The sequence below is a fragment of the Danio rerio genome, chromosome 17, assembly GCF_049306965.1.
Source record: "Danio rerio strain Tuebingen ecotype United States chromosome 17, GRCz12tu, whole genome shotgun sequence".
In the NCBI taxonomy this organism is placed as follows: domain Eukaryota; kingdom Metazoa; phylum Chordata; class Actinopteri; order Cypriniformes; family Danionidae; genus Danio; species Danio rerio.
In genome coordinates, this window is record NC_133192.1 from 27,141,795 (window position 1) to 27,162,734 (window position 20,940).

The window sequence follows — 20,940 nt, forward strand, 5'->3', positions numbered from 1 at the left end:
AGGTACATTCTGTTTCTACTGATCATTCTTCAGATGTTTCAGCAGCTTAATTAGAGTTCACCTGTGGTAAATTCAGTTAATTGGACATGATTTGAAAAGGCATACACCTGTCTAAATAGGGTTCCAGGGTTGACAGTGCATGTCAAAGCACAAACCAAGCCTAAAGGCAAAGGAATTGTCTGTAGACCTCTGAGACAGGATTGTCTCAAGGCACAGGGTTGGGGAACGTTACAGAAAAATTTCTGCTGCACTGAAAGTTCCCATGAGCAGTGACCTCTATCAACCGTAAGTGGAAGATGTTTTCAACCACCAACAACTCTTCCTAGAGCTGGCCGGCCATCTAAGCTGAGTGATCAGGGGAATAGGGCCTTAGTTAGGGAGGTGATCAATAACCCGATAATCACTCTGTCTGAGCTCCAGTGTTCTTCTGTGGAGAGAGGAGAACCTTACAGAAGGACAACAATCTGTGCAGCAATCCACCAATCAGGCCTGTATGGTAGAGTGGCCAGACGGAAGCCACTCTCCACCTGGAATTTGCCAAAAGGCATCTGTAGGAATCTCAAACCATTAGAAACAAAATGCTCTGGTCTGATGAAACTAAAATTTAACTCTATGAAGTGAATGCCAGGCGTTATGTTTGGAGAATACCAGGCACCACTCAACACCAGGCTAATACCATAACATAAAAAAATGTGGAAAAAGTGAAGCGCTGTATAACATAAGGAATAGCAATATTGAATTTTTCAGTTACCATTGATTCAGATTATCCACAGCATTACGCCTGGACTACATAATCATTTTTTCTAGACATCATCATAGTTGTCTAGATTTCAAATATGTGTTTTATTTTTAAAGACAGTGTCTATTTGAAAAAGTTTTTAGATTACTAAAGAAATGCTCTGCATTTTTTTATTTTCTTTTGAAAAGCCTTTGAATACAGCCCATTCTCATGCACTGTGTAATATCACTCCAACTGGTCCAAGCAGAGTACTGAACAAGAGTAAAGTCTCTTGACTATTACGCCAGAATGAGAGTATAGGTCCAAGCAACATTGGCCTAGAAAATTTTTAGTTTGTCTTTTTTTTATATTAGGAAAATTCTATTACAAGATACAGAATACTCTATAGCTTTAAATAGCAACCCGATTCAATTCATTATGCTAAGCTAAGCTAAAAGTAATCCTGTCAGAACAAGAAATCGGCTGAAGGGTTCAAAATTGCTTAAATAAACTGTTTAACTCTAAGGGCACTATCATACACCCGGCGCAATAAGGCGCAGGATGTGTTTGGCGTGATTTGTTGCTATTTTCAGACCAGCACAACACTAATTATCACTTTTTGCACCACACTGTTCAAGTAGCAAATCCATTTGCAGCACTTTGTGGACTCATGGGTGTGCTGGTCTAAAAAGGAGGTGTGTTAAGACGCATTGTTGGGTCGTTGCTATTTTGAAGAACTGAAATAGACTGCGCCATTGACTATCTAAAAACAGGTCTAAAGTCAAGCGCATAGTACGTTAGTTATGTGGCTATGTGAGTTTAAACGCTCACACATTGCTTAATACACACAGAATGTACAGCAATACACAAATCTCTTTAGATATGAAAACAATTAAATGATTAAAATTATTATTTTCTACATCAATATTAAAACCACTACCTCCATGCCTTTTTTTTTCAGATCATTCATGACAATTTGCATTTGTATAATGTTATTTTTAGCAGTATACATTTATTATATGCATATTTATATTTGTTTTAATAAAAACAAGTTTAGGTTTGTCCACCTGTCAGGTTTTGGAGATGTATGCGTCACTATATGGGGCATAAGAATAGGACGTGTGTTTGGATATAACTTCATAGCTTATTTACAAAAGTAAAGGAGTAAAGAAAAAGAGAAAGAAAAGAGGCTGAAAGGAGGAGACTAAATCTTTATCTTTGGGCAGATTGTTTGTTTAAATGTTTTTTTTGCCTGTCAAGATCCTTAATTAATGTACCTATCATGCCTGTCAGTGTGTGTAATCATGCTTCTGTGTATCTCCACAGGTAAAGGTGATGTGTTTGGCGATGTGTTCTGGAAAGAAGTAACACTAGCTCAGGCGTGTGCTAACGTGAGAGCGCTAACATACTGTGACCTGCACGTCATCAAGCGGGACGCGCTTCAGAAAGTCCTGGAGTTCTACACGGCCTTCTCCAACCACTTCTCCAGAAACCTCCTGCTTACGTACAACCTGCGCAAACGGGTGAGTGAAAAGCTGTCTACTATTCTCATTCACTTTCTGCTGATTTGCCTCAGACCGCATGTGTAAGCAGAACTGTTCAGGCCCCACATGAATAGGTTACAGCATTCAAACCTGCTCCACACAGTATGAGCACAGCTGGAAGAAGATTAAACTCATGGGATAATATGAATACAGATCTCTAAAGCAGGTTATAAATACACTCACAAACTACATATAGTGACAAACCCTTTCTGTTTTTATATCGGAGCATATCAGTATTTCTTTTTTTAATCATTGTTATTTCATTACTTTAATTAACAATTCCAAATGAGTACTACTGTACTACAGAATGTGAGTGATTAGCTGCTTGACCCTCGGACATAGGAGAAGATGGCATTACTTGATTGGCATTATTTTCTAAGGAGACACAAAAGAAGAAATTCTCGAATATTGTTTTGGTTCTCACTGATATTGAATTTTCTGATCATCCAGTGGAAATCAATGGCAACTGATTCACAGAGGAATAGTTTCATTCTAAAAATCTTACAAAATATCATCATTAATGTTCCACCAAAGGAGGAAAGTAATATAGGTTACAACTGGACTATGGACAGATAAGTTGTGAACTGAGAATATATTTTGTGCACGGTTACAGAAATCTTACATTATACTTTAGGGTTTAGTTGATCTGGCATCGATGGTCTATATCAGGGGTGTCCAAACTCAGTTCTGAAGGGCCAGTGTCCTGCATAGTTTAGCTCCAACTTCCTTCAACACACCTCCCTGGAAGTTTCTAGTATACCTAGAGAGAGCTTGATTAGCTGGTTCAGGTGTGTTTAACTGGGGTTAGAACTAGAATATGCAGAACACCGGCCCTCCAGGACTGAGTTTTGACACCTCTGGTCTATATGGAGAGGCAGATCTAATTCATAATATATGTAGAGACAGTAGTTAGTATGGTAAGATTAATGCCTGGATATGTTTATTATATATAGGTTTAAAATAGCTCTTACATACAGTGTTCATTCATTCACTTTCCTTCGGCTTAGTCCCTTTATTCATCAGAGGTCGCCACAGCGAACAAACCACCAACTTTTTCAGCAAATATTTTACACAGCAGATGCCCTTTCAGCAGCAACCCATCAATGGGAAACACTCATATACTCATACATGGACACACATACATAACGGCCAAGTTAGTTTATTCAATTTACTTATAGGCCATGTTTTTGGACTGTGGGGGAAACCGGAGCACCAGGAGGAAACCCACACGAACACTGGGAGAACATGCAAACTCCACACAGAAATGCCAACTGGCCCAGCCGAGACTTTAACCAGCGAACATTTTGTTGTGAGGCGACAGTGCTAATCACTGAGCCACTGTGTCACCCCATATCCAGTGTTGTGTTCATGTTTATGATTGTTTATGTATGTAGGACTGTGGTGAGACACAACATTTCGTTCAACTGTATGTCCACATGTGGTGGGATGACAATAAAGCTCAACTTGACTTGACTCATTTTCACTGGGCGATTTCAGTACAGGTAACCTGATCAGCCTTGCGTTTCCACTGCCAAGTAATTAGTATATCTTTATTAGTAAATATATTCCATATAATCCAAATGTTCATGCTTGGAAAAAGCAAGTAGGAAACAACCATGCTACTCACGATGTATGCGTGTTTACTGCACATAACATTTGAAATAATGAACTTGAGCATGCAAAGAACGTGCAAAAATAGTGTGATAATCATTGTTTCAATGCAAAGATAGTGTGATAACCAATAGACTACCTGACAAACGTCTTTTCTTCAATCCCAGTTGTAAGAGCAACAAATAATAACTTGACTTCTAGTTGCTCATTTGGAAAAGTGGCAGAAGGTAGATTCTTCAGATGAATCATCTGTTGAACTGAATCCCAATCATCACAAATACTGCAGAAGACCTATTGGAACCCGCATGGGCCCAAGATTCTCATAGAAATCAGTCAAGTTTGGTGAAGGAAAAATTATAGTTTGGGGTCACATTCAGTATGGGGGCATGTAAGAGATCTGCAGAGTGGGTGGCAACATCAACACCCTAAGGTATCAAGACATTTGTGCTGCCCATTACATTAAAAACCACAGGAGAGGGTAAATTCTTCAGGATAGCGCTTATATAGCGCATATTTTGTTTTGGTAAAATAATCTAGAGGCCTTTGTCTTTCATGTAAGCCACTTCTGATATCAAATGATCAACTAGAAGCCAAGTTATTATTTGTTGTTCATAAAAGTTGGATAGGCGACAAGACTTTTGTCAGGTAATGTATATCTCTCTGTGAGAGCTGTTAATTCATACAATATAATTGAACTGAAGAATGTGCACCATTTATCTTACTTAAGGTAGAGAGAAAGAAATCAATAGAGCTGCTTTACCATGCAGAAAAAACAGAGAAACACAAACAAGACTAACCTGGCATGTTTAATTGGCCGCAATTGAGTGAAATGTAAATCAAGGGATTAAAAGACGTGCAGGCTGTTTCTAAATTCTAGTTGTAAACATATACGGATAGTGACAGGAAACAATACATTCAGGAAATTTGAAAGCTTGCAATCTAGAAACCAGGCCACATATCCACCTTTTCTTTACTGTTTGGCCAAAAAAAGCATTAAACACGATCGCTTTTTATCACATCAAATCACATTAAAAATAAATGTAACACTCCATAAACCAGATCTGGAAGTGTAGCAGTTATCATACCCATAAATTCCCTCAGAGTTCATAATAAAGACAGCAGCGAGTGTGATAAAACAGTCCTCCGTGTGTCTAATAAATGTTGGATTTGGGCCCTGCTTGAGTCCTGTTTCTCAGTGGAACTGGGTCTGAGGCGGAGGCTAATAATAGTTCAGCCAGAGTCTGCTTCTTTATTGGAACACCATATAGATATATTTATCCATATGAGAGTTAAATATAACCATTATCTATCTCAGCAAACACTCTTATATTGCAGCCGGAGGGGCAAATACCTTTACATAATTCATCTGCTGCATATATATATACAGTTAAGCATCCTTTAAACTATAATAGCACAGGTAAGAGCCTCTCCTGAGTTTTTCAAACCTACACTTGTTTGTAGGTTCCATTCTTTTTTTACCTCAACACCATGGAACTGTTGGTGTTTTAATGGTCCGTTTTATTAAACAATATATTGAATACATATATCATCGCCTCTCTGGCGTCATTGCCAAGCGAAAGACTTTAATTAGCTCATGTGTCCATGAATTAGTCATGATGTTTACCGTTTGATTGTGACCCAGATAGAAAAAAAGGTTGTTATACATAAGAAAAAATATGTCATAGGAGGACTACATATGTTGTATTTCTGGACAAGTTTCATACATTAACTAAAGGCTTTTTGCAATGGTCAAATAGGCTTATTTGCTTAGATAAAACAGCAGGAGCATTCACACAGCACATATTGAAGTCTATTTGTGATTATGGGACTGTTTTCTGACTTGTAATGTATGCATGAGTCCTCATTCCAAGTCCCAAACGCTCAGAAGAGTCACTTTTTCCAAAGCTCTAAAGGAACAGTCTATGTATGTGCAGTATTAAAACTCAAATGAAGCTTTATCAATAGCATTTCTACAATTCTACAATTCTGTTTAAATTTTTAAAAACATTACAAATAATTTATATTTTTTTCTGTGGTGGTTAATATTTAAGTATACACTTTAATTAAAGAACAGCTAATACTATTCTTGAAACAAAAGTCTTTACTAGATTTAAAGTACAAGCAAAATTCATAGTTTACTAAAAGCTCTTTTCTAGTCCTCTTGTTTTTCTAGCTTTTTAAATAAATAATTAATTTCTAGATAATATTTAATTTCAGTCTATTTCAGTCACATTTAAAAATGTTTTTTTTTCATAGTAAAATGTTAGTTTTTATATATTAAATAGTAGTATTATAAGTATTAACAGTAAATATGCTGATCAGTACTTGCACAGTACAGTTATTATTATACAGTGCTCAACATCGAGTACACCTCATTTTGAAAATGTTGAATATTGTTATCCATTTCTCAGTGAACAAAGGGAATGCATGTTAATGCATTGAAACAGATTTATTGAACAAATTAATTTATTAAAATAATAATTTCGTCACCAAACATATTTAGAAATTAAAAGGTAATACAATTAAATTCAAGCAAAATAATGCACAATTAAATTGTAACCTACATGTTTTTCTTTAACATATCAATTTGGCTATGCTAGTTTTGGACCGTTATCGTAAGGTATTTAGTTAGATAAGCTCCAGATTTGGCATTAGTACTGACTAATCTAATATATATATATATATATATATATATATGCACAAATATAATATTGTATAACTTCTTATTAAAAATAGTAATTTAAAAGAAAGATTTGTGTGGGGTGTACTTATATATGCTGAGCACTGTAGATATCAAAAAGTAAAATTGCTGGTTAACTGCCAATTGTTGAATTTTGGCCTGTCATAACTTACAATATTTAAAAGGTACATTTTATATCATCCATTTATGACTTATAACACTTACCTTATGATTAATACTTTACATAATTACATAAAATATAATAATATAAATTTAAAAAGTAAAATACCGATCAAAGTTTGATCATTGTTTATTTTTGTGCTGTGATTTATGACATAGAATGCCGAACAAAAAACGTATTTACAAATTGCACTGAAAGATATTTGTACTGAAGTAAGTTTTCTCAAAATAAAAATATATAAAAATGAGTGATGTAAACTGTAAAAGAGTCAACTTTATCAAATGAAATGAGTGTAGTTAACTCAAAATTGACTGAAAGTTAATTCTACTCATTTGAAAAGAGTTTTGAACTCAGTGTTGAAGGTAATGAGTTAATTAAATACATTTTACTTTGACTTAAATGGAGTAAGTTCACAGTACTCATAGAGATTAGTTTTTTTAACTCAAACGTTTTGTAGCAATTGGTTTCCTCAAACGGTTTGAGTTGCCTTAACTTATTGGGTTTTACAGTGTACAAGTTGTTGAGAAAGGAGTCCACTGTGGATGCTGACCTCAACCAGCATAAATCTAAAACATTGCTTTAACATTTAAACATTTTATTTAAGTAAAATCATAGATGCCTGCAGGTCTCATCTTTAAGTAAATGGAGAAAGACACTTTCCATCTGACTGTAAACTAGCATTACTTGAATACTATTAATAATGAGATGATGTACTGAGTTTGAACACAACGAAGCACAGAGTGCCACAGTTTTGGCATCTTTCTATGTAGAATATCAACAAATGCTAGAGACAGTGCATACCGTGCATCTGTCCTTTGTCACAACTGCATAAATAAGTGTTTAAATGCTTCATCCAATTTGTTTCTGATTATGCATGTTTGCGGTTACCAAGGCAACACTGAAAAATCCTCTTCATCTCGATGCTGCAGTGTCAAGAGTTATTTTAGCTTTGATTAAGGTCACAGTTTATGCAGCTGTAATGGGTAAAACACACACATTCATGCACTCGCAACTGTACAAAAAGCATTCGCACCCTTCAAAAGACATTAACATGAGGAATGTGTGTGTTTGCTGCTGTAATTGAATGACTGTCAAAAGTCACGAGTGCTAAAAGGTCATATGCGTGTCAGTGTGGGTCATTTACTCAATATGTCCCTTCATGACCCTGCAAAATGTGTGTGTGTGTGTGTGTGTGTGTGTGTGTGTGTGTGTGTGTGTGTGTGTGTGTGTGTGTGTGTGTTTGGCAGGTGTGAGTGAATCAGCCGCCGCTGAGGGATCAGATTCTGTGAGATCGTGATGAGTGTGGTAAATCTGATCTGAGACCAGTGACACAAAACCAGTCCGTCAGCATGAGGCACACACAGTAAAAGCAGTGTGGCGAATTCCCTAAAGCACAAAAATCTGCAGCTTATTGACTAACCGTCTCATAAACAAGCATCAGTCTTTTGATTCTGTTTTCCAGATGAAATAATTAGCTGTACTGGTAATAATTTAGCCCTTTTAAATTCAATTGAAAAACACAGAGGAGAGATTTTCTCAAACACAAGCTCAAGTAAGTAGGTACGCAAACATGCTAATTAAAATCAATATCCATGTGTGGTTAATAATAGTTTTAATCTATTCAACGCTGCGCCTCAAGTCACCCGTTTTGAACGTGTACGGAACATTCCGGTTTATTCTTCTGACTCACACTTTGGCACAATTATGCAGCGATTAATTATGGGATGGGAGACAAGAACGCAAGTGTGTTATTCATTTTAGCGTGACTGCAATGACTTGCAGTTTTCAAAGTCTCTTATTCACATCAAGGTGGCATTCGCTGGTGTATAAATACAGTAATATTTAGAAAAAAATATTACAATTAGAAATGATCATTTACTGGTTAATTATACTTTAATATGCAATTTATTTGTGTGATTCAATGCTGGTTTTCAGAGTCATTATTGCAGTCTTCAATGTCATATGATCCTTGAAACGTGAGAAGACCCATGATTTTATAGTTTACAAAGTTAAAATATAATTTATTATATTAATTCTTTATTTAATCCTGCAACATATATGATAAGCCATTTGCAATTTCATATAATATCTGCACATAACCACAATTTGTTATATCATTATAAAGATAGAAGTCATGTTTATATAAACACTAACAATAAGGAGGACTTCTCTCCTCCTGAATTTCCAGGCCTAAATGCAAACACAGTGGATAGAAGTGCAGCAGGTCTCTTGCCATATCTATATCCACCATTAACCCTTCCAGTAATCTGGATAATTTTAAACATGTGTGAACACAACAACACAAATAGGAGATGTGTCTGAATGGTAAAAAACTCAACTGATAAAAGACAAAGTCCACCATTCTTGAATTTTAGTGCAGCTCTCCCGACAAAAATGTTTGCTGCAAACCATCAGCTTTGCTGTATCGGCCCTGACAGCATCACAAGAAAAACCATGCAAACTTCGTGGAATCTCAAAAAGTACTTGAGGGATTCTTGAACCTTTAAAAAGGCACCTATGATGAAAATCATCTTTGGTAAGCTGTTTGGACAGAACTGTGTGCAGGTATAGTGTGTCCACAGTCATATTGGGGTGATATAAACACAATAAGTCTCTTTTTTATCTCCTGATGTTAAAATAGGATCCAAATCACTTCTATTTTGAGGCCCACAGCAATGTGACATAGCAGTTTCCCCACCAACCGGATTGATTGACAGCCATGTATTAATATGTCTCTGTAGTAACGCGTATAATCATATCCAAAAGACACATTAAGCACAAAGCAACTGGGATTAAAAGATCTGTTCAGCTCTCTGTGATCATCAATCATCATCAAATTTAATCAAGAATGAGTTTTACAAGTTTAACACATTTTTAAAATGAATGTAATGAATGAATGTAATGAATTACTGCGATTTTACTGTCTTTATCACCACAGCCACGTGTCAGTACAATTATAAAAGAAGATGCTTCAATACCAGTTTGTGGACGTTAACTCAGGTTTATTTTGTACATTAACATAACGGATATCCATACAGCAGTAGATATTAACATGTATCAATGTGTGTGTGTACGTAAACTTTGTAACTACATTGTGTGTTATTCATCCTTGCAGAAAGGCTTGAATTAACTCCACAACAAATACATCAAATAATCATTGGGAAGTTTCTTACTGTATAGTATTTCTCACAAACGTTACGTGAGATCTGCTTCCTTCATGTCTTTTATTGTGCTCTTTATCCGACGCAGCCGAGGTGTAGATTGAGGCACACTTTGACAGGCATGTGGGAACGGTGGGCGGGGAGAACTAGCATTAAAGATTAAAGGCACGGGCCACAAAAACAGCTACATTGTGTTCAAAGCAGATAATCTAATATTCTAAAAGGTCTAATAACTAATCTGATGGGTGTTTTGAGCTGAAACTCTACAGACTCATTCTGGAGACACAAAAAGAGGTCAAATAGGTGCCCTTTAAATCATCTTGTAAAAATAAATATTTTTCCCCAAGATTTGATGCATTACATGAATACAACACACAATGTTTTACGACACACAATCAGTTTTGATTATCTGAATCCACTCTTGCTGAACAAAAGTATTATTATTTATTCAAATATAAATCACTAATCAAAAGCTTTAGTCACACTTTATTTTAAGGTACATTTCTCGCTGTTAACAAACCATTAACTAAGCTCAATAAACTACTAATTTTCTTCTTATTAAGTAGTAGATGGGTTTAAGTATTGGGTAGAATTAGGGATGTAGAATAAGATCATACTTTATAAGTACTAATAAACAGCCAATATGTTATTAAAAGACAGGTAAATAGCCAGTAGTTAATAGTGGGAATTGGTCAACTGAAGTGTTCCCTAAACTTTTAGTACAGACAGTGTGCAAAACGTGACAGCAAAAGTACACAAAGACAGTGTGCAGCAGAGGCAGAGAAAGCGTGCGTATGCTTTTATTTCAGAGAATTACAGTGTGCTGGGAATTTGTTTTTCTGCTTGGATGTGCACACAGTCGGCTTTTAGTTTGAATTATGAAAGATTGGAGATGAGAGCGCTCCCTCTCACCCGCTGTCTATCTCTGTCCCCTCCTTCCCTTCTTTTATAGCGTTCAATCCCCAGTCTAACACCTCCAGCATCACACACTCTTTTAGAGCTGCAGAATGAGTTTCCCTGTTTGATGATGATATATTTAGGGGGAGAAAAGCAAAAGCTGAATACGCAGGTGGGTTGTGCGTGTGCGGGAGTGCGAGGGACGCGTGGAAACAGAAGGAGTCTAACAAAACACCATTAGGAATCTCTGTGAGCGCAAATAACCCCAGCCTCCTCGTACACGCAGACACGCGCACCTTTGTGAAACGCTTGAGCTTTTGTTATGTAATCCCTCTTTGCTTGTCTGTCCTCTCTATGCCTCGTATGTCTTTCAAGGGCGAAGGTTTACAAAACAACAGAAACAATGACAGGCCTTGCTATCTGTCAGCCTGAGTGCTGACAGCTTCAGCTGAATTTGATTTAAAGTCTGTGTAAAGCAATATTAAAATATAGGTAACACTGTATAATAGCCGCACACTATGAATCATTTATTAAACATATAGTCAACAGTCCAGCATCTGTAGTTATAAACGGCTTACTAATGTCTATTCATGTAAATGTAATGCTTAAATGATGAATCAAATATTTGTTACACTGTAAAAATGCTTGTCTTGTGGTCACAACACAAATCGATTAAGTCTACATTTTTACAAATTAAAGTGGATTGAACAATAAAACAATTAAGCTGTCCCTAAAAACACACAATAATTGTTTGTGTAGCCTGGATTCTAAGCCTGCAGTTATTACACTGTAAAAAGTGGTTAGCTACTTGAAGCGAGTAAACAAACTGCCTTAAAAGCAACAAGTTGACTTTTGCAAAAATAATGTAAGAAAACCCATTGTAACTTGGAATTGTTAAGTTGACTTTCTATTTTTATAATTATGCTGCAAACTTTACTTACTTTTTTGAAGTCAACTAATCCCTTTTTACAATATTAGATTATTTAGCACGTCTGTTCTCAAATAATTACTTTAATTATTAACATAATAGCATATTTGGTGCTTCATTAAGTCTATAAAATCTACAATTGTAGCCTGTATTGAATTTAGAAGACACACTGGAGTCTGGAAGAGCAGATTTTTTTTCCTGTATGTCATTTTGCTAGCTACAGAAAAGCTGAGGAAAAAAACAAATATAATAAAATTGTATTGGAAGAAAGGTCATTAGTTAACTTTAAATAAAGTAAGTACAATTTGCATTATTATAAAAAATAGGTCAACATAAGAGTTTCAAGTTACAACGGGTTCACTTACATTATTTTTGTAAAGTTAACTTGTTGCTTTTAAGGCCATTGGTTCACTCGCTTTAAGTAACTAATCACTTTTTACTACAGTGTTGTGAGTTTTGAAAAAATGTGTTATTAACCACCCAGACAAATAATAAAAAGTAACAAAATAATAATAATAAAAAGTAACACAAAAATGCAGAGTTACACACAATTTCTTCATGTTGTTCCAACACAGTTTTATTCATTTATTTTACTCCGGCATGGTCCCTTTATGCAGGGGTCGCCACAGCAGAATAAACCTCCAACTTATCCAACTTATCAACCTTTAAGTAAAATTATTGTTTTTGAAATATAAGTAGATTAAAAATAAAATAATGAAGTTGTCCCACACACAAAAAAAAACTTAAGAATTGTGTTGTTTCATCTCATTTTAAATAAATCTTTTGGCAAAGCAGCAAAAGTCATTTTATTAAGTGAACAAAAATTCAATATTTAATATTTTGAAAATTGTTGGGGCGTGTCCACTGCAGTGCTGAAACCACGCCCACTCAAAGGAAAGCAGACAGATATTGACAAATCCTGCAATAAACTGAATGGATGCTACCTCTAGTAACATTAGCTTAATTGGCTTTATCACAGTCTGTATGGTTTATACACCCATCCATGTCAGACATCGCAAGATCTGACTGTAGACTATTGTTGTAAAGTACTGTGACAGTAACTCAAGATTGAGCGGGAGAACCACTGATGCTAATGCGCAGTATGTATAGTGCTGAGGGTATTAAAGTGTTCACTTTCAACACAGAACTGGTGAAAGCTTAAACTTGGTCCTGGAGGGCCGGTGTCCTGCATAGTTTAGCTCCATCTTCCTTCAACACACCTTTTAGGATGTTTCTAGTATACCTAGAAACAGCTGGATTGGCTGGTTCAAGTGTGGCTAATTGGGGTTGGAACAAACCTATGCAGGACACTGGCCCTCCTGGACCGAGTTTGGGCACCCCTGGTCTAAAGGTTTAACTCCACAATTTAGTACTACATACAGGGCTCAACAATTAGAACTGCCTGATGGCCCAGGGCCAGTGTGAGAGATGCTGAGGGCAGTAGACAGGATTGTTACTGGCCTGATTGGGTCAGTGCTGCCTTGTCACTAAGGTTTGATTTTTAATTAATGTGACTATTTGTCAATTGCATGCATATACAGTCTTAGAATTGAGAAACAGTTTGTGCTTTTAAACCTTTAAATGCTACCTTCTCTGTGATGTCGTAAACACCAGATTGCTTTTTGGTTCCTCCCATCTGATCGGATGTTGTGATCATGTTATTTTTCTGTAACCCGGTAACAACCAGTACTGTAAAGAGAGGCAATATAGTGGCAACATCCAATTATGAGGATTAAAGAAAACGTCTGTTTCTAACGTCTTGAAACAAAAAAAATTGTGTTTTGCACAATGTCAGTTGGTCGTTAATTGTGCTTTTCAGCCACCTTTTGTTAAATAATTTAAAACTGCAATGAAATACCTGCACGTTTTTGATACTGCTTATTTAGTTTGAATAAAACTTTGAATTTTGCTCATTCTATGTTTATGAACATTTTTAAAGTATTTAAATTATAGATTCACAGATGTTAATTTTGACACATTATTTAAAATATGTGGCTAAGAAATAGCTATAAACTTATTTATTAATTTTTTTTTTTGGTAGAACCCATTAAAAATTTTGGCAGAGCAAGTAAAATCTCAATTACTGGCCAGATCGGGCCAGTAGAAAAAATCCTTAGCATTGAACCCTGACATTCAGAGCCTATGTCGTGTGTTTAAGCAATACATTTCTAAAATTTAATGATCATTTAAAACATTTCTGAGAATTCTCTTTACACTGACTTTAAAGGAATATTTCAGGGAAATACAAATGCATTAAAAAGGTTAGAGAATCCTTAAGGCTCTTCGATTGTGAAAATAGACCTTTATAAACATAAAACTAATGGCATGAGGAAATTCAGTATACAAATAGCCACTATACCTCATTCAGGACCATACAAATGACACGATTAAAATAAAATCACCTTAAGTAAACTTCACCCAAAAATGATTATTCTGTCATTATTTATAAACACCTCGTTATGCCTAAACAAAAATTTGTCTAGAAAGTCAGTGGGTTAAGAATCAACACTGGGCTACACTGCCCTTCTTTGTTTGCAGGGTTCCCACACTTCTTGAACGTACTTGAAAGTAGGGGTGTCCCGAGTCTGATTCATTTGATTTTGAGTATCTGCCGATACCAAAACCCGATATGATACTTCTATAATACATAAAAAAAAGAATAAATAAGAGCGAAGAAACAGATCCAGGATGTTCCTTATTTTTTGTTCAATTCACCTTATATTAGCATTCAACAATTTCATTAACAAAAAGAGCACTTCTGTGAGGAAACTTGAACAATCAAGTGATAAATAATGATCAATTATTTTCTTTTTATTACTTTAGTGCAACAGTAAATATAAAAAAAAATGTAATATATAAACAAATAGCACCTCAAAATAAAATACCCGGCAGGCAATCCCAAGTTTACATATCTCACAGTTTGCTATGTTTGGCAATGTTGTCATAATCAACTTTATAATACCTCCAGACCGCAGACATACTTGCGCTTTCTGCTTCAAGCTTCTACTTTGACGGCATTTAACCAACAGCATCTCTACATCAAAGTGATGTCATGTTGCACGCGTTGCTGTTTCTGTGCGAAGTTAAGAAAAAGTTTTGTGCCACTGCATACTGTAACTATCGATGTGTTGAAGAGTAATGAGAATATACAGTTGAAGTCAGAATTATTAGCCCCCCTGAATTATTAGCCCGCCTGTTTTTTCCCCCAATTTCTGTTTAACCGAGAGAGGATTTTTTCAACACATTTCTAAACATAATAGTTTTAATTACTCATTTCTATTAACTGATGTATTTTATCATTGCTATGATGACAGTAAATAATATTTGACTAGATATTTTTCAAGACACTTCTATACAGCTTAAAGTGACATTGGAAGGCTTAACTGGGTTAATTAGGCTAACTAGGCAGGTTAGGGTAATTAGGTAAATTATTGTATGGCGTAGTTTGTTCTGTAGACAATCGAAAAAAAATTAAAGAGGCTAATAATTGTGACCTTAAAATGGTTATAAAAAAAATTAATAACTGCTTTTATTATAGCTGAAATAAAATAAATAATACTTTCTCCAGAAAAAAAAACATTAACAGACATACTGTGAAAATTTACTTTATATATATTTGAGTCCTGATCGGAAGGTAACGTGTCTGAAACCGTGTGATTAGGCCCATGTGATCAGATCTGGAGATCACTTGAAATACTTTGAAGTTCAGATGGATTCAAGGCCTGGAAAGTACTAAAAAACAAACATAGATCCTTAAAAGTGGCTGAATTAAATTTGAAAAAACAATTATGGTGTTAATTTAACAATTTCACTGTTGAAACATTTCTTAATTAAAAAAACAACAACTTACATTTAAATATTTTACAATAACAATGACATAATGCACATTTGATATATCAGAAACCTTAAAATGATACAAAAATTTTTACATTTTATTGTAAATATTAAGTGTAAGTTAAGTACAGCAAGGACTTTAACGACGCTACATATGCTGGGGTATGTATAACAGAGGTTTAAAAATGAATGATGCTTTAAAAAGTCCTTGAATCTGGTGTCCATAAAAGAGTGGGAACCCTGTCTATGGATAAATACACACTTTCAAGTGTGACATATATGATCAGTACGTCTCTGCTATAGCTGTCAACATACGTTAGTTTGGGTTTCTGTGTGCTCAGAAATATGGATGATGGCTATAGGGGTGGATTTATTTACGGATAGTGGCAGGGCATGTGTGTGTGTCTGTGTGTCCGTGCCCAGGATGGGAAAGTCTGAATGGGAGGCCAGCGGTGTGGTCATTACTGTCCATCATATCTGTAACGCTAACAGAAGCAAGACCCTTGACGTCATTCAGAAGCACAATCTACCAAGGCTGTCTATCTGTCTGACTGATTTTATTCAGTTCTCTCCTTCGGCCTGGATTCTTTCTCGAAGGAAGCAGCGGTGATATATTTCTCCACCTGCTGCCAAACACGATGAGTTATTTAGAGTTCAATTACAAAGAAACATTGCATTCAGATGGAAAGTGGCAATATGACAAATCTGAGCACATTAAAGCCCAAATGAACCAATTTTGTGTGAGACATCATGGGGAAATGCTTAATACGCTCTGTTTCTCCCACTAATACACACCGCTTAAGAATCATTATGTGGTGTCTAACTCTAGAATTGGGAAGAATGGGATTTTATGATTGTGTGCATTTTTTACCATAGTCAATTCTTTCTGCAATTGCTTGCGGCTAGATTTATCTAATAAAGGGAACACTCTCCAATTGTTTTTGGGATGCTGGAATTTGTCATTTTTAACATTTGACTGAACTCTTTTGGAAATTGACAACAAAATTTTTTTCTGACAACACAGAACTCAGAGCCGTGCTGTTATTTTAGCTTGTTGAAAGAAAAAAGTTACTGTATTGGAGGGCAGGTTAGAATAATATTGAAGCATGTTTCCATTACAGATATCAAATAAAATTGATTTCATTTAATTGTATTATAGTTTTGAACAACAATATTTTAATCTTTAATCTTAAGGTTATCTAAAAGCTACTGTTCTCAAAACAGTGACAAAATTAGAATATATAAACATGCTCTCTACTACTTGAAACGCCCCGCCCCCTACGAGATACGAGTGTTCAAATTGAGGGTTTGGATAAACACTTGTACATATGAGAAAATAGTAAACCAAGCCAAGCTGTGTTGATCTGAACTCCCTATTCTCCGTTTTGAAAATGGCAATGTGCAGCACCTCTCTACAGAAAGCCCAAAGGGACAAAAATACATTACAAATACAGGAAACTAGGAAATTCAAATTTAAATCTCTTACATAGTGTCCATTTTTATTTGGTGAATTGTACTACAATTTTTTTTGCCTTTTGCCTTCAGATCTGCCTTAATCAATTGTGGAATAGATTCAAGAAGGTGCTCAGATTCGTCAGAGATGTTGGTCCATATTGACATAATAGCATCACGCAGTTGCTGCAGGTTTGTCGGCTGCACATCCATGATGCGAATGTCCCGTTCCACCCCATCCCAAAGGTGCTCTATTGGATTGAGTTCTGGTGACTGTGGAGGTCATTTGAGTGCAGTGAACCGATTGTCATGTAACAGAAACCAGTCTGAGATAATTTGTGTGGCAAGAAAATATCCCTCACACGGTTACACCATCACCACCAGCCTGAACCCTTGATTCAAGACAGGATGGATGCATGCTTTCATGTTGTTGATGCCAAATTCTGACTCTACCATCTGAATGTTACAACAGAAATCGAGACTCATCAGACGAGGCAATGTTTTTCCAGTCTTCTATTGTCTAATTTTGGTGAGCCTGTGCAAACTGTAGCCTTAGTTTCCTGTTCTCAGCTGAAAGGAGTGGCACCTGGTGTGGTCTTTTGCTGCTGTAGCCCATCTGCCTCAAGGTTAGACGTGTTGTGCGTTCAGAGATGCTCATCTGCATACCTCGGTTGTAACGAGTGGTTATTTGAGTTAGTTTTGCCTTTCTATCAGCTCGAACCAGTCCGGCCATTCTCCTCTGACCTCTGGCATCAACAAGGCATTTGCGCCCATAGAACTGCTGCTCACTAAATATTTTCTCTTTTTTCTGACCATTCTCTGTAAACCCTAGAGATGGTTGTGTATGAAAATCCCAGTAGATCAGCAGTTTCTGAAATACTTAGACCCGTCTGGCACAAACAACCATGTTTTGTTCAAAGTCACTTAAATCACCTTTCTTCCCCATTCTGATGCTCCGTTTGAACTGCAGCACACTGTCTTGATCATGTCTACATGACTAAATGCATTAAGTTGCTGCCATGTCATTGGCTTATAGGAAATTTGTGTAAACAAACAGTTGCACTGTACCTAATAAAGTGGCCGGTGAATGTATATTGGAATACAAACACTCCACAGAAGACCACAAAACATAGCAGACCCATTTGAATTATGCAAAAAGCTGTCAAGAGTCTAATGTGCATTTGCTCAACAGCTCTGACTGGCAAAAATGTAGTGTAAAAAATAGGAAGGATATAAAATAGGGAGGAGCTTTTTTATGCCATTTCCTGTCTTCCTGTTACAACAAACATGCAATAAAAATACACATTTCAAACCACTTTACAGGGACTTTAAAGAATATATAAAAATATAAAGTCAAAACAGAAGATATAAATGTAACTTTTTAAAAAGTAACATCGTAAGGCCCGAAGTCAATGGAATTTAAGAGCTATGACTGTTGTATAAGTTGTATATCCAAAAGTTGTATAACAATCATGTAAAGTCACACAAAAAATATATAATTTTTAGGATATAAAATGAAACAACATTATAAAAAAACAACATTAGGGAATATAAAGTCAAATTATAATATTGAAAATCAAATTTGGGAGATTGTGAAGGCTGTGAAGTCACTAAAGACATTGCAAAAAGCCATGCGTCACACCTGACCACTTTTGACTGAAGCACTTTAGACAGATTTTGATACCACATACGTGGTGTTATTTCATCAAAAAGTGTGTGTGTGTGTGTGTGTGTGTGTTTTTGATGTGTTTTGAAAGCAAGAATCTGTCCCCTGTCTGCGAAAAGGATGACTTTCAACCCCCCAAAGCTACATCTGAACTTTTCACAAACACCTTCTGACGGCCTGTTCACACAACATTTACACAGTCTTTACAAAGCCTTCACTGTGGATATGAGATTGCAGCCTTCAACCTTTATCAGCTGGAAAATACCAGACGAATTCAAATGAAAACAACAATAAATGCACAGACAAATCAAAGCCAAAGAAAACAGCTAATTGTTACTGCACAAATCAAGAATAAGTCCATTGCACTATCCTACTCAAAATGAGAGGAGAGCATGTTTGTGTTGTTCTGCTCCCACTAATTTCACAGACAGATTGGCGGTACAGATGCTTGGGCGCCCTGTCCCTCCTAATGAATATTCAGGACATCAATATGAATATTAACATATTGAAGATGGAGTCATACAAATACAACAGCCAACTTGCAATAGTGACAGGAACAAACTGTCTCCGTATGCACAGACAGACACACACGCGCACACAGGAAATCTTTATTTTAATAAGCTTTTTCAGTGATGATCATTGTTAATCTCTTCAAATGTCCAGACTGATCAAAACTAAATGGCAGTATATGCTTTATATGCATTCCTGTGTACGGTAAATACACCTTGAATATACTCTGAACAGGTAAAGCCTAAATTTTCTCTCTCCAGACCCACAAACAGACACTCAGTCAGCAGTGGCTTGACTTTAGAAATCTGCTCAATAAAAGCCTACAATTCTGAAATATACATGAGCGCCAATAAATAAGTCAGAATGCAGAACATGTTGCAAAATTCACGACACTGAACACAGAATCTCCAGGACAGTAAGTGTAACCTTACTATAAAAGAGAAACTTGAAGTGGTTGTAATTATATTGCTGAATTATATACATGCATTGCATAATATTGCAAAGCCAGGTTTTGAATAGAAGAAAGTTCACAACTGGAAGAGGCTATCTTTTTAGACAGGCCCTAATTCATATTGTTTATTGGAATTTATGGTATGAAGGGCTGCTATTAATAAGGGGTGGCCACAGTGGAATGAACCACCAACTTATCCAGCATATGCAGATGCCCTTCCAGCTGCAACCTAACACTGGAAAACACCCATACTCTTGCATTAACACATGCCCATTTAGCTTATTCAATTCACCTATACCACATGTCTTTGGACTGTGGGGGAAACCGGAGCACCCGGAGGACACCCATGCGAACACAGGGACAGGGAGAACATGCAAACTCCACACTGAAATGCCAACTGACCCAGCAACCTTCTTGCTGTGAGGCAATCATGTTACCCACTGCACCACCGTGACACCCACTGAATTTAAACAAACAAATTAAATTTAGAAGTGTTTAACTTAATTTGTTTGTTTGAATTCAGCACAAATAAATTGTTTACAACTACCTAACTTTAGTTAACATTTTTGTAATTCAAACGAATCATCTTTGAAGCATTTTTTTTATTTTGTATGAAGTGACAGACCACAATTCATATTGCTTTTTAGAATTTATGGTATGAAGGGCCGTTACAATATCAGAATTTTAAAATGTCTATCAATCTATTCATATCTATGATGCAATTTGTTGTATGGAACACAAAGTCTGTTTGTAAAAATGTCTGTATGTATGTATGAATTTATTTATTTGGTTTGTTTTTGTTTTAAACTGACTTTTACTGTTTAGAAAAAAATATGGGTGGCACGTTGACTCAGTGGTTAGTAGAGCTGTACGATTAATCGAAATCGGTTTGCTCAAGAGAAAAAATAAGTGTTAAATTTCTGAATATTTATAAACAAATATGAATAAATGTTGGAGTAATGTAATATCTTTTTAGTTCCTTTTTTTAATAACACTCACTGCATTTTAGCAGTAAGAAGCTTTGATACTGAATATCGAGCTGAAGCTTGATTATAAAATTAAATCACAAATAAAATAAAAATAAAATAAATTGCAGTTAGATATTTTCCCCAAATCTCACAGCCATATTGGTTAGCACTGCTACCTCACAAAAAGAATTTCTGTGTGGAGTTGGCATGTTCTCCCCGTGTTTGCGTGGGTTTTCTAAGGTGCTCCAGTTTCCCTCACAGTCCATGTGGTATAAACAAAACTGGCCATAATGTATGAGTGCGTGTGTATGAATGAAAGAGTGTATGGATGTTTCCCTG

General features: G+C 35.9%; 2 protein-coding genes across 13 annotated transcripts in view; one reads left to right on the plus strand and one right to left on the minus strand.

The window, feature by feature from the left end:
• The window catches only part of kcnh1a (potassium voltage-gated channel, subfamily H (eag-related), member 1a), a 93,957-nt gene that overhangs the window by 67,253 nt on the left and 5,764 nt on the right, over positions 1-20,940 (plus strand). For all 9 annotated transcript variants that reach the window (XM_073927345.1, XM_073927346.1, XM_009293096.5 and 6 more), the window contains 1 exon segment: positions 2,045-2,241. In XM_073927345.1, coding sequence (XP_073783446.1) covers positions 2,045-2,241 — 197 coding nt within the window.
• Positions 1-20,940, minus strand: part of hhat (hedgehog acyltransferase) — a 106,867-nt gene that overhangs the window by 6,310 nt on the left and 79,617 nt on the right. The window lies entirely within an intron of this gene.